Source organism: Canis lupus, chromosome 37 (assembly GCF_048164855.1).
Source record: "Canis lupus baileyi chromosome 37, mCanLup2.hap1, whole genome shotgun sequence".
In the NCBI taxonomy this organism is placed as follows: Eukaryota; Metazoa; Chordata; class Mammalia; order Carnivora; family Canidae; genus Canis; species Canis lupus.
Genome location: NC_132874.1, coordinates 14863723 through 14878064, shown reverse-complemented (window position 1 = coordinate 14878064; position 14342 = coordinate 14863723). Strand labels below are relative to the sequence as shown.

Genomic DNA, 14342 nt, shown 5'->3' with positions numbered 1-14342 from the left:
GTACAATACCTATTATGCCTATAAGAAAGTTAAAGATAGACTTAAAAAAAACAACACTGTATTGCTAAGAAACACTAGCCATCTTCCATACTTTCTGTGGGTGATAATTACTGATCATAACAAATATCATAATAACAAACAGTGTGAAATATTGCAAGAATTACCAAAATGGCACACAGAGATGTAAAGTGGGAAATGCTTCTGGAACAAATGGCACCGATCAGGGTGCCTGGGTGGCTCAGTGGTTGAGCATCTGCATTTGGTTCAGGTTGTGATCCTGGGGTCCTGGGATGAGTCCTGCATGGGGAGCCTGCTTATCCCTCTGCCTGTGTCTCTGCCTCCATGTGTCTCTCATGAGTAAATAAAATCTTTTTAAAAAAGAAAGAAAAGAAAGAAAAAGAAAAATGGCCCCAATCAACTTCCTTGGTGAAGGGTTGCTGTAAACCTTCAATTTGTTTAAAAAAAAAAAAAAAAAAAAAAGGCACTATTGGCGAAGTGCAGCAAAGTGAAGCCGAATGACATAAGGTGTGCCTGTGTGCCTTTAGTATAGTTGTTTATCTCACATTAATTTATTTGTTATCTGTCTCACATATTCAGTCTCTGTGCTAACTTTTCCTTCCTGTTTATAACCACACCTTTGGAGTGGTTATGATTTGGAGGATTTCCTTCTCTTCCGCTGATGCTGACAGCCCTGCCTCTCCTTTTCTTCACAGCCACTTCTCAGAAGGTGTTCTGTATTCATCGTGCCCTCCCTACCTCCCTCCCTCCCTCTTTTCCCTTTTGTGAAATGATTTTTAAACATACCATGGCCTCCTAATCCCAGTGACCACCAAACCCAGCACACTCTTGTTTATTCTTATTTCTCAGAATGAAATATTTCCACTGGCCACATCTTCTTTCTTAAAAATCTCTAAACCATGACATCCTGGGCACTTCACCATCACATTTTATCTTTCTCATTACCCCTTGTATATTTTCATTTCTAATCCACCCTAAATAGAGGGATTACCCAAGGTGCTGATGTCAGACCTCTCTATCTACCATATACTCTCTCTGGCTTATCATTTATGTGCTTTTACAAACCAGCTCTCACTGTGTACTCCCAGATCTCTGCCTCCAGCCCAGACTTCCCTCTAGGGAAAGAAAAGAATATGCATCTATATTTAATAGATCATAATTTTCGTATTGCTATGTCATCTTTGCAATTATTTTAAATGGATGTGTAATGTTATGTTAAGTGCCTCTGCTGTAATTAGCCTAACCATTTCTTGGTTGAAAATGTCTAGTCCTGGATTCGCAGCCACACTTTATAATTCTACACATGTATTGAGTTTGAGATTTGATGGGATGGAAAGTGAATTGCTTCCCTGCCCCCCCCCCAAACTAGCTCTGGCCTCCTAGATAAAGATGGGAAATTCAGCAGAATCTTTGGTAGGTCTTTCTTCAGCTTTCTTGCTTTGAATCAGCTGAGAGGCCCCCACTGTCACTACCTGAGTTCAGGGTAGCATTCTAACTCTTGCATGAACTCCTGAAAGGCCTTCCTTGTGGTCTCTGTGTCCCTGGCCTTTTTACTCTCTGCTACAGCATGCTCTCAGTTGTGAGAGAACAAGTAGCTCATGTGTCCCCAGAATACAGAAGACCCTAAGATTTTCACACTCATGGGTCTCTGAGTAAATCTGAAAAAGAGATTGACCTTCAACCAAGGCAGGATTTTAAGCACACTATTAGATTGTAGTTCCCATGAACCTTGGGAGTATTTTTTGCCATATTTAACTGGCAACTCAGATGCTCTCCTGAGCCAGGAAATGTGTTTGCTTCCACTCTGTTATTCTCAAGAAGTAGTCCTGGAAACCAGCTAATGGTGCTGTTCTACACTCTTTGGTGTTCTTCTTAAAAAAATACAGGCACCCTAATGATTACCAGGCTTGTGCCTTGGAAAATGAAGTGCTGGTGCCTTAAATACAAAGAACTTGGGACCTATTTCTCTAACTGTTGTTCACCGGTCCCCCCATCAAGTGGCCTTTGTGATCTCTCCAAACTGTTCCAACCACCCACCTGATGGAGAACTGGCTCCTTAATGAAGCCCATCAGATCAGAGCTTCCAACAGTAGCCACACCACCAGCTTTAGTGTCACTCCTCAGTGTGATTTGTGTGTGTTAAGTGAATTCCTATTTGGATTTCCGAATGAGTGATGCCTCTAAGCTTTTGCGTGATTGACAGCCATTTCCAGTAGCACACCAACCAAGACACAAGTTACAGTGGTTGGTTGACTCCATTTTTGAGCTCCTTCCACCCTTTCCCACTCTGACTATGTATTATCACTATTTAAGGAAAGAAGGTTCTGTGCACCAGGCATTTCCAAGCCCAGTTTTAGTAAAACACAGCAGCCCGGGAACCATACTATAAAGCAGGGTGCATATTCTGAGCAGAAGGTGGGCCTGTGCACTGGCTGGTGGAGAATGGGCATGTCATAAAGGCACTGCCCTACCGCTGTCTTCCACCACTTGTCTCATGGTCTCTATTTCTCTTGGATCCTCTAATTAATTTTCAGTTTAGTCTACCATAACAGCAAAGTGCCTTTACAATTATTGAAAAGCACAGGTGCTGATGGTAACAGCTGCTCCCTTCTCAACCTCTGCCCTAACTGTACTCCTGCCTTGAGGCATTCTGATCTGTGCATCCTCTTAACTCTGTGGCCGACAATAACTGTGTACCAGACATCATAGATACAGCTACAATGTTTTATGATTGTGCTCTTTGCTGTAGATACAGGGGCAGGAGAAAATAACTTGTTGCTCTTCAGTGGATAGGTTTGAGATTAATCCCAATTAAAAACTACCCTGGGTGCTTCATTCTTGAACACCCAAGGGTCTGATGCTTCGTTCTACTCCAGGCATTGGCCCCCTTGAGGAGGCTTCTATCTGTAATTCCTAGCCAGATGGCTTAGCCATCCACCCTGTGCACTCCTGCCCCAAATCTGGTGAATCAAGGGATGGAGGGTAACAATCAGTGGTGAGGCACATACCTTGTTTCAGTTCCAACTGTAGGATGATAGTGTGGTGTTCATCTTAGATGTGCCTGGTACCCTTACCCTCTTGACATTCTTTCTGATGTATTCCAGCTTCCTCTCCCTTCACAACAACAACAAAGTCCTTATATTTAGAGACTGATCCAACATGTAGAGTCATCCCCACCAATAAAGTTGGAGGGGCTTTATCTCTCCAACAAGGAAAGTGAACCCTATTAAAGGAGACCTGACAAAATCTTAGAAGAGTGACCGCAACTCAGAAAAAAACCATTAGGAATATAGTCTCCACCAAATGCCACCCCCTCAATCCCCCCCCCCCCACGATCTCAGGCAATAGAAAAGCAGACAGAACATGAAAAGATAAGCCAAACACTTAGCCTTACAGAAAATATTACCTCAGAAACAGAAGTGTTTAAGCATTGAACTTAATAAGATCATAAATTTATTAAAGCGACAGCCCAAACATAGTATGAGACAATAAAATAAGATGAAATAGGAAATCTGGAACTAAGGGAACAAGATGAGAACAAAACAATATTCGCCCAAAACTTAATAAATAAATTTGAAACAATAAGGAACTTAAGGGCTCAAAAACTGAGTAACAAAAGGAAAAGCTTCAGATAATTCTAAAGAAGGCAAAAGAAAAAAAAAAACCCTCAAAATGGAAGCAATTTAAATCATTGTAAGGATGATCTGGTATAAAGATAATTGGTATCTATAAAGGAGCCCAACCCAAAGAAAAAAAAATTGGCCAGAAAAGATCTATTTGAAGATATAATAAAAGAAAATTTTTCTGAAATGAAATGCTTCTCCTTCAGAGAAGGTCCCTGTGTTCTAGGGGAAAACAAAATATCAAAAATTGTATAGTGACAAACTCCATGCTGACTCCTAGTTATTTATAGGACTTGAGAAATAAAGAATTTTGCAGACATACAGACAGGAAAAAAGGCAAGTCACCCCAAAGAGGAGAGGCCACCAGTCAGGCTGGCTCTGAGCTTCTCCACTTCTGCATCACTACCAGAAAGCAAAGAAGTAATCAGAGTTTTGAAAGAAAAAATTGATGTATTAGCACCAAGAAAGTGTTAAAATTCAACTAGAGAAACCAAGAGTAAACAACTATGCAAATTGAATGTAAATGTTATATACTTTGACAAAAGAGAGAGGAGTTGGTCTTCATTTAAAATTGATGCATGTAGTTCAGAAAATCTGTTTAAAATATGTTTTTTTTTTTTCAAAGTCTTAACTTCAGAGGAATTTTTTTTAGGAAAGTAGTATCTCTATAAAGAAATACAGATTTAAGTGTAGTTTTCCTTTATTTTCACTTTAGCTTCATTTTAAGTACAGTTAAATTTTACTCTTTCTGTTTAAGACATACATAGGATGGTGTATAGAATCCCTTGAAAAGTTAGTGTGGTATTTCTGGGTGTTTTGCCTGTGGGTTGAATTTTTACATTTTCCTTTGGAGTGTAAGACATTGTTTTAATTTTTTTTTTTTTTTTTTTTTTTTTACAAATTACTTTGTCTAAAAATAAAAGCTTATTCCAAAAAACACATAAAACATAACAAAGTAAACCCATCTACCAACCAAGGATCTGTTTAGGTCCTAGATAGGGTTTGGCACAGGCAGATTTTTTAATTTTTATTTTTACTTACTTTTATTTATTTTTAAGATTTTATTTATTTATTCATAAGACACAGAGAGAGACAGAGACACAGGCAGAGGAAGAAGCAGGCTCCCTGCACGAAGCCCAATGTGGAACTCGATCCCAGGACCCCAGGATCATGACCTAAACCCAAGGCAGATGCTCAACTACTGAGCCACCTAGGGGCCCCATGAGCAGATTTTGTAGAAACCTCTTGTATTTCCGAATGTTCTGACAGTTTGAACTGCTGCTCCTTTGGTTTCTCTTCTGTTTTTATATGTGTTTTGACAACATACTGGCTTTTACCTTTCTTACAACCCACCTCCATGCTTTTTGGAAATGATTGGGGAAACAACTCACCCCAGATGACGAGTATGACTTTTCTTTTCCTCCCATTTGCTTGGCATGGTTAATACGAGGCACAGAGTAAGTACATCATTAATTTCATTACATTCATCTTGGAAAGGGAAAACCAGTGGGAAACAGTTTATAAATGAGTGGATCAAAGCATAGAAGGGATTTGCTCAACATCATTTCTTATCAACAAACCTGATATTTCTTTTTCTTATTTTTCTTAGCTCCAATATCTTAGTTACAAGGCATCCCCCTAACTTTTATTTCTCATTTGATTATGATGGGTAAATGTCTCATTAGCATGTTAGTAATGTATTTTTCGTTAAGTTAATCTATGACAGCATATAAACTGATAATCACAGGATGACTAGGATATTTATCTTATGTAAATTTTTATCTTCAGTTAATATAAAGTGGTTATTATGATGTAAGCATTTTGGTCTAATATGAATTTCAGATACATGCATTGCAACCGCTATTTGAAGATAATCAGGAATTAGAGTATTTGACTTTTGTACAAATAAATAATGTGAGCTTGAATAATTTTTGTTTGTGTACCCAAGGATCCAGCAAATGGAAACCAATGAAATTATGACAAGTAATCACTGCTCAAAAATATAATAGTTGACAGAGATTGGGAGTGGTTGATGCCATTTAAATACTGATTTACTTTCAACACAACCAGAAAGGGAGGTAGTTTCACCCCTTCCCTCCAGCATTTAGCTCTATCTCCCTTCTTGTCATCAATGACAAAGAAACATAGACATTTTGTTCAGTTGGGGCACCTGAGTTGCCCAGTCAGTTAAGTGTCTGCCTTCAGCCCAAGTCATTATCCTGGAGCCCCACATTGGGCTCTCTGCTTGATGGGGAGTCTGCTTTTCCCTCTCCCTCTGCCCCACTTGTTCTCTCTCACGCATGCATTCTGTCTCTCTCTCAAATAGATAAAATCTTTAAAAAAAAAGAATATTTTGTTCAGTTAAAATGGTGATTTTCTTTTTAAACTAAGGGCCATTATAGCATTATGACTTTTAAATTGTGTTGATGAAGAACCACAAATACGTAAATTTTTTTACTTTCATAAAGTTTTTGTTCATCGATAAAATTGCTCTATTAGCAATTCTTCATGCTTCTACCAGCTAATATCTCATGATCATCTGAGGTATGTTTCCTCTAAAAATCATTGTATAATAGCCTTTTTTCTTGTAAGAATATCAATATTGCATATTTTAAAACAATACTCTTAAAAATTTGCTAAGAAGTTTGCCTTACCCAGCATTAAAAGGTTGAATTTTCTTGCGGATGGGGCAGGTGTCAGACTGTTGTGTAGAGTCCTCGGCTGTCAATGTGAAGGGGAAGGATAATTTAGTTTTTGAAAGATCTGGTTCTCGGACCTTGGTGAGAGAGGTGGTCAAGTGAGTAACACAACATTCTGGAAATGTACACTTAGGTCTTTGTGTGATTGTTTCAATAGATTTTGATTGCCAGTATTCTTAAAGTTGCCAGAATGTTCCAATACAGCTTTATCCAAAATAAGCTTTCCTTAAACTACCTTCTTCAGTTGTCATAATGCTCTTCTGATTATATTAATTCTAAAAATATGAATAGAGTGTATATACCATTTTACCAATTGTTATTTTTAATTTGTTTTAACAGAAATCTTAGAGGCTGGCATTAAAGCAACTTCAGAGTCACTTAAAGGTGTGAAACGAAAAAAGATTGTAGCTGAGAATCACCTGAAAAAAATACCAAAATCCCCACTGAGGAATCCTCTTCAGGCAAAACATAAACAAAATACAGAAGAGTCATCTTTTGCCGTTCTTCAGAGTGCTTCAGAGTCTCACAAAAAACAGAATCCTAGTCCCGTAAAAAATGGGAAGCAGTTTACCAAACAAAACGGAGAAACACCTGGGGTAGTTGCCGAGGCCCCTAGATCCGAAGACTCTGTCTCCCCAAAGAAGCCCTTGTTTCTGCCGCACGCATCTGAACTGCGTCGATGGGGATCGGAAGGCTCTGACCCCACCGAGTTAGACTTCCTGGACACAAAATGTGACTCTGGTTCTTCGTCAAGTAAAACCAGGACTGACCACAGTGAATGTATCTCCTCCACTCGTAGTCCTACTTCTTCCTCTTACACAAACACCGCATTCGATGTCTTACTGAAAGCAATGGAGCCAGAGCTGAGCACCTTGTCCCGAAAGGGCTCGTCTTGTGCAGTTAAGATTGAAAAACTGAGACCAAATAAAACTGTACGACCCCCTTCTCAGTTAAACAACAGCTCAACGGATGCCCTGAATCAGACCCCGCAAGAATTTGTTTCTGAATCACAGCCTTCTCCTTGTACCTCATACGTAGTGCATGTGCCTGCCACTCAGAAGAATGAGCAAGCCACAGTTCAGTCAATTTCTCAGTCATACCATCAACACGAACACTTTGTTTCTAAACCTAACCAACAAAATCAGCAGCTTCCAGTGTGTCCAGCTTTCACGAGGTCGTTAGCAAATCTGCAAAATCAAGAGAATGCCAAAATCGAACAGGTTTATCATATAGCAGTGACGTCATCTGTGGCTCTGACCTCACCTTCCAGTAGAACTCAGGTTACTCCTCAAAACCAGCAAATGGATTCTGCTTCACCAATGTCAGTAAGTCCAGCCCATTCTACACAGTCAGCTCCCCTGCCAATTTATAATTCGACTCCTGTCGCCTCTGTCGTTAACCATAGCGTGGAACAAATGTGCAATCTTCTTCTGAAAGATCAGAAGCCCAAAAAACAAGGAAAATATATTTGTGAGTATTGCAATAGAGCTTGTGCAAAGCCCAGCGTGCTTTTAAAGCACATCCGCTCCCATACCGGAGAGCGACCCTATCCCTGTGTGACCTGTGGATTTTCATTTAAGACTAAAAGCAATCTGTACAAGCACAAAAAATCCCATGCACATACTATCAAACTGGGTCTTGTCTTACAACCGGATGCTGGTGGTTTGTTCTTGTCACAGGAGTCCCCCAAAGCACTTAGTATCCACTCAGACGTAGAAGACAGTGGGGAGAGTGATGAGGAGGGGGCTGCTGATGAAAGACAGAACGATCTGGCCTCCATGGACCTGCAGCCTGTGCAAATAATGAAAATGATTTCAAATTCTGAAGCTTTACCAAAATCAAGCTCCGTTCCAAGCAAACCAGACCACGTGGTGGGTGACTTTTCACTACAAGACAAAGCTTCAGAATCACAAGCTGTGACAGAGTTACCAAAAGTTGTGGTCCACCCGGTCAGCGTGTCCCCTTTAAGAGTTGACAGCCCAAAGCTTACAGATTCCAAGGCTGAACTGTCCAGTGCACAGAAGCAGAAGGACCTTCAGGGAGCCAGTGTACTGTCCCACTCAGCCTGGACATCCTCCCTAGAGACTGACGAGAAGTCTCGTCAAAAAGGGGATGTGAGTCAGCCAGAAGGGAAACAAGAACCACACATAGGAACGGTACATGCCCAACTACAAAGGCAGCAGGCTACGGACTGCCCCCAAGAGCAACAAGGAAAACTGCTGAGTCCTCGAAGCTTGGGAAGTACAGATTCTGGTTACTTTTCACGTTCTGAAAGTGCTGACCAGACAGCGAGTCCGCCGACTCCCTTTGCCAGAACGTTACCCACCATGGAACAAGACTCAAATAAAAATAATGGGCCCTCTGCACCTCGTATCAATACACCAGCACCCTCAACTCTATCAACAAATGAAAAAGCATTGCTTTTACCAGGTCAGATGCGCCCACCCTTGGCAACAAAAACACTTGAAGAACGGATATCAAAGCTTATCTCCGACAACGAAGCCTTGGTGGATGATAAGCAGCTGGATAGTGTAAAGCCACGGAGAACCTCTCTCTCACGACGAGGAAGTATCGATTCCCCCAAATCATACATTTTTAAAGATTCTTTTCAGTTTGATTTGAAACCAATGGGACGGAGAACAAGTTCAAGCTCTGATATACCAAAGTCCCCTTTCACCCCTACGGAAAAATCAAAGCAAGTGTTTCTTCTGTCTGTACCTTCCCTTGACTGTTTGCCTATTACAAGAAGTAACTCTATGCCTACCACAGGTTATTCAGCAGTACCTGCGAGCATAATACCTCCCCCCCACCCACTGAGAGGAAGCCAGTCATTTGATGACAAAATTGGCGCTTTCTACGATGATGTCTTTGTGTCAGGACCTAACACTTCTGTGCCCCAGAGTGCACATCCCCGTACCCTTGTCAGACAGTCAGCGGTTGAAGACTCTTCAGCAAGTGAAAATCACCTGCTCGGTACTGGACAGTCCTTGGATGAGAGCTATCAAGGATGTGGTGCCACTGGTGACACTGTATCGGCAAGGAACAAGTCATTGGCACCAGGCTTGCATTTAGAAAAAAAGAAGTCCCATCAGGGGCGAGGGACCATGTTTGAGTGTGAAACCTGTAGAAACAGGTATAGAAAACTGGAGAATTTTGAAAACCATAAGAAATTTTACTGCTCAGAGTTACACGGACCAAAAACAAAGGTAGCTGTGAGAGAATCTGAACACAGCCCTGTGCCGAATAGCACGCAGCCTCAGATTCTCCACTACAGAGTTGCTGGTTCCACAGGGGTGTGGGAACAGACGCCCCAGGTCAGAAAAAGGAGGAAAATGAAAAGCGTTGGAGATGATGATGAACTTCAGCAACACGAAAGGGGGGCTTCTCCAAAAAGCTCCGAAGGCCTTCCATTTCAGAATTCTCTGGGCCCCGCTTCCACTCTGTCTAAGCATAATATTGCAATAACAAGTGACCAGCAGCACAGAAACATACAGTTGCAAACCTCCCAAATCCAGTTGGTTGCCAGAGGCCCCGAGCAGACCACAGATCCAAAGCCGTCCCCTATCTCTGAGCAACACCTTGGTTCAACTGCCCAGGACAAGACAGAGCTGAAGAGGCAGGGAACCGGGATCTCAGTCATTCAGCATACAAACTCACTGAGCAGACCCAATTCATTCGACAAGCTTGAGTCTTTTGAAAGAGGTTCCCCCATTACCTTCCAGGAGCTGAATAGAACAGGGAAGCCTGGGCCTTTGAAAGTAATAGGAATTGCCCTAGAGGAAGGCCTCCCTCCTCAGAATACACCTCACCCTCACCAGCCTGTGCTGTCATCAGATGCTCTAAGAGGAGAACTTCAGGATGGTCTGAGAAAGAGTTCAAATGAACGACATGTGCTGGGACAGCCCTCCCGACTAGTTCGGCAACACAACATCCAAGTCCCAGAAATTCTAGTCACAGAAGAGCCGGATCGGGACCTGGAAGCCCAAGGCTATGATCAGGAAAAATCCGAAAAGTTCAGCTGGCCTCAGCGTAGTGAAACCTTGTCGAAGTTGCCAACAGAGAAGCTGCCACCCAAAAAGAAGAGGCTCCGTCTTGCCGAGATGGAGCATTCTTCAACAGAGTCAAGTTTTGACTCCACTCTGTCCAGGAGTCTGAGTAGGGAGAGTAGTTTATCTCACACTTCCAGTTTCTCAGCTTCATTAGATGTAGAGGATATTTCTAAAACTGAGGCTTCCTCCAAAATCGATTTTCTAAACAGAGCAGACTTTCTCATGATTCCAGCTGGCTCAAACACACTTAATGTTCCTGGAACTCACCGGGAAATGAGGCGTGCTGCCTCAGAACAGATTAGCTGCATGCAAACCTCCATGGAGGTCTCTGATTTCAGAAGTAAATCATTCGACTGTGGAAGCATAACCCCACCTCAGACAACACCACCTGTTGAATTGCAGCCCCTGAGGTCCCCTTCTGGCATGGGGGTCACTGGGCACGTGCCTCTCTTAGAAAGAAGGAGAGGTCCACTCATGCGGCAGATATCTTTGAACATAGCTCCAGATAGTCATGTGTCTCCTGTGAACCCACCATCTTTCCAAACAGTTGCTCTTCCTGGTGCGAACACAGCACCGTTTCAGGGCCCTCAGCTCACTAATGCATCTTTAGCCGAGTTTCCTGTAAATACTTTGCACTCCCAGACTCAAGTTAAGGATCAGCGAACTGAAACTTCCAGTTCCAGCTCTACTAACATCTTTCCTGTTCAACAGCTTTTTGGTATTAATTTGTTAAATCAAATCCACACACCCCTTGGCCATCAAAACACACAGATGTCTCTGCAAGTGTCTACACAGAGTGTCAAACCAGATGCAAATCCCAGTTTATGTGTGTCTTCTAAAAGTAAAGATTGCTTTGCTCCGAAATACCAACTTCACTGTCAGGTTTTCACTTCAAGCCAGTCTTGTTCTTCTAGTCCTGTACTTTCTTTGCCAAAGCAAGTTCTTTCGGATCCAGTTGGGGCTGACCACCGTGGGACTTCATTAGCGTTACCAACCAAATTAATAGATGCCATGCCTAATTCATGTGCTCAACCCCCACTGAAGCTTGGGCCACTCGGTGGTCAGGCACAGAAGGTGCCAACATCGTTTGCATTGCCTGTGCATCTGCAGAGTAACGTTCCAGCATACTGTTTTGCCACAGTCACACCTCTGCCACAAATCCTGGTGACACAAGATCTATCCAACCAGCCAATTTGCCAGGCTAATTGTAGCATGGTGCCAATCAGCGAAGACCAAAACTCCATGCCAAAATTGCAAAAAGATCACCAGAATGCTTTGCCAAACCCAGAGAAGGAACTTGTTTGTGAAAATGTTTTCCCAGAGATGGGCCAGAATTTTTCTCCACCAGATTCCCTGTCCATAACCCAGAAAATGTCTGTTGGTAGACTTTCCCCCCAGCAAGAATCCTCAGCTTCAAGTAAAAGGATGCTTTCCCCAGCAAATAGTTTAGATATTGCCATGGAAAAGCACCAGAAGAGAGCTAAAGATGAGAATGGGGCTGTTTGTACAACAGAGATTAGACCTTTGGAACCATTGAGTTCAAGACCTAGTGAAGTTAATAAACAGAAGAAACCCGTTTTAGTGAGGCAGGTTTGTACTACCGAACCTCTTGAAGGTGTGCTCTTGGAACAGGATATTTTTTCTCAACCTGAAATTAGTGGTGAGGCTCTTCCTTTGACAGATGTTTTACCAGCTGATCATTTGTCATCCGAACACTCGAAGTCTCTAGTTACAGAACCCATAAATGAACTACAAGAATTTGAAAAGGTCAAGTCATCCACATCCCTAACTCTTACAGTGAGAAATTCACCCATTCCTGCAGGTTCTCCTTCGGAATGTGTAGACAGTAACCAAGAAAGGAAGTCTCCAGGAGTTAAAACTCAGGGTGACAAAGAGACCATCCAAGAGCAAAGTCCAGCTGCAACCAGCACACTTTTAGTGTCTGATGTGGGAGACACACAGCAGCTGTCTTTCCCCAGCCTGAAGACCTCAACCAACTTTACGTGGTGTTACTTGTTAAGACAGAAGGCGTTGCATCTGCCTCAGAATGACCAGAAAACCTCAGCCTATACTGATTGGACAGTTAGTGCCAGTAATCCAAACCCACTTGGTTTGCCTACAAAAGTTGCTCTTTCTCTCCTTAATTCAAAACAGAAGACTGGAAAATCACTATATTGTCAAGCAATAACTACCCATTCCAAATCAGATTTATTGGTCTATTCAAGCAAGTGGAAAAGCAACCTGAGCAAGGTACTTGACATATCATTTATCTTCACAAATAGTTTGTGCCATGTCTTGGTGCCTTTAAATGTTTTAATTGGAAATTGTATCTTAATTTTGAGTGACAAATTGTGCTCTGTAAGTATCAAGTTACCCGAAAGAAAGGATGATAAGTTTACCCCGGGAGTTATACTGATAAGGGTTACAGGGAATCCTTCAGTGATTTTTATCTTGAAACATTTGAAAATAACTTGTCCTGAGCTGAGTATTTAAGTCCTTATGTGATGGTACAGATAACCACAGTTTTACTTTAATCTTTCTCTTATACTAAGTGGTAGGAGATTCCGTTTATGCTATGTCCCCCCTAGTGCAGGGGAACAGAAGTGTGACTAATCAAAGAGTGTTATATTTCACTTTGAAATATAAGCAGAGAGCCATTCACACTTACCCGTGTGTACCTGACCACTCTCCCCTTGCCTTGCAAGTCTCCACTCCCGCCCAGTGTTGGAATCATCTTAGTGCTAAAAGAAGAGTCACAGAATAGCTACTCATATGCTTGATAATTAAGTTAATTTGGTCAAGATGTAGAGAGTAAGGTCATAAAACTCTACTTTGGGGTTATTTGTGGAATCAATTTGAGTAGAGTTTTTGACTTCATAAAATGGGAAAAATCACTGAAGTGAGAATAAATAAATAGGTAAGGAGATCGTATTGAACTCTGCCATTCAGAATGATGGGCAAGTGCTTGACCTCTACAGATTCACAAGCGTCTAATACAGGCTCATAGACATGTATGTGCTTATCAATAAGAGCGTACTTACGTATCACAGTTAGAGTAGAGGTGTATTGCACTTTTAAGAAGGAAGTCTCTAACTTTGCCAGTAGGTTGAGGAGGTGTGAATACAGGGAAGATATTCCAAAAGTAGAGCTGAGTCCTTTTTAAAAAAGGAAAAAGTAGGAATTTTTTTTTTCAAGTGAACAAGAAGGAAAAATTTTGATAGTCCGCTGAAATGATACAGAAGTGAGAAAGCACTTGGTTTGTTTTAAGGAACCCTGAGGATTCTGCAATGGTCAGAAGGTGTTAAGTCTGAGACACCAACATGCTTTCAAGTGGGAAGTATAGGTAAAGACCAAAGAATTTGCATGATGATGGAGACCCATTGATCCATTTTCAGTGAAGAAGGGTGCATCCAAATCATTCAGAATTTAATTTTTAAATGCCCAGACTTTATGCTAGACCTACTAACTCTCAGAATCTTGGAAGATGATACCTGATTATGAGAATTTATTTATTTTTGATTATGAGAATTTAAACAGAGCTTCATGAATATTCCTGAAGTGCCTATAGAAAAGTGGCTCCCCTTCAGTACCAAGTGCCTTGGTAGAAATGCCTCCGGAATGTGTATCTAGATGTGGAGCTAGGCAATGACTTCCAGTGGAAAGTGTCGGGATTCCTTCGTGCACTGGTATAATCAGTGAGCTTGCTCAGAGGGGGTGGAAGGAAGAAAGGCTCAGGATGGGTTTGGGGATCACTACTACTTAAAGGGTTGAATGGATAAAGGAAGCCCACACAGGAAACTAAAGAGATGGTTCACAGAGGAAAGAGGAGGACCCGTAGAAAGTGGGATCACATAGCTCAAGGAGAAAATTTCAAGAAAAGCTACTCAGACGGAGAAGTCAAATATAGGTCATAAAAAGATGAAGACGAACATGGTTCCTGGACTGAGCAGTTC

At 41.7% G+C, this 14342-nt stretch overlaps 1 protein-coding gene across 6 annotated transcripts in view; it reads left to right on the top strand.

Annotated features, from left to right (window-relative positions):
* The window catches only part of HIVEP1 (HIVEP zinc finger 1), a 142396-nt gene that overhangs the window by 96362 nt on the left and 31692 nt on the right, over positions 1-14342 (top strand). For all 6 annotated transcript variants that reach the window (XM_072813973.1, XM_072813975.1, XM_072813969.1 and 3 more), the window contains one exon: positions 6680-12639. In XM_072813973.1, coding sequence (XP_072670074.1) covers positions 6680-12639 — 5960 coding nt within the window. The remainder of the gene's footprint in view (positions 1-6679; positions 12640-14342) is intronic.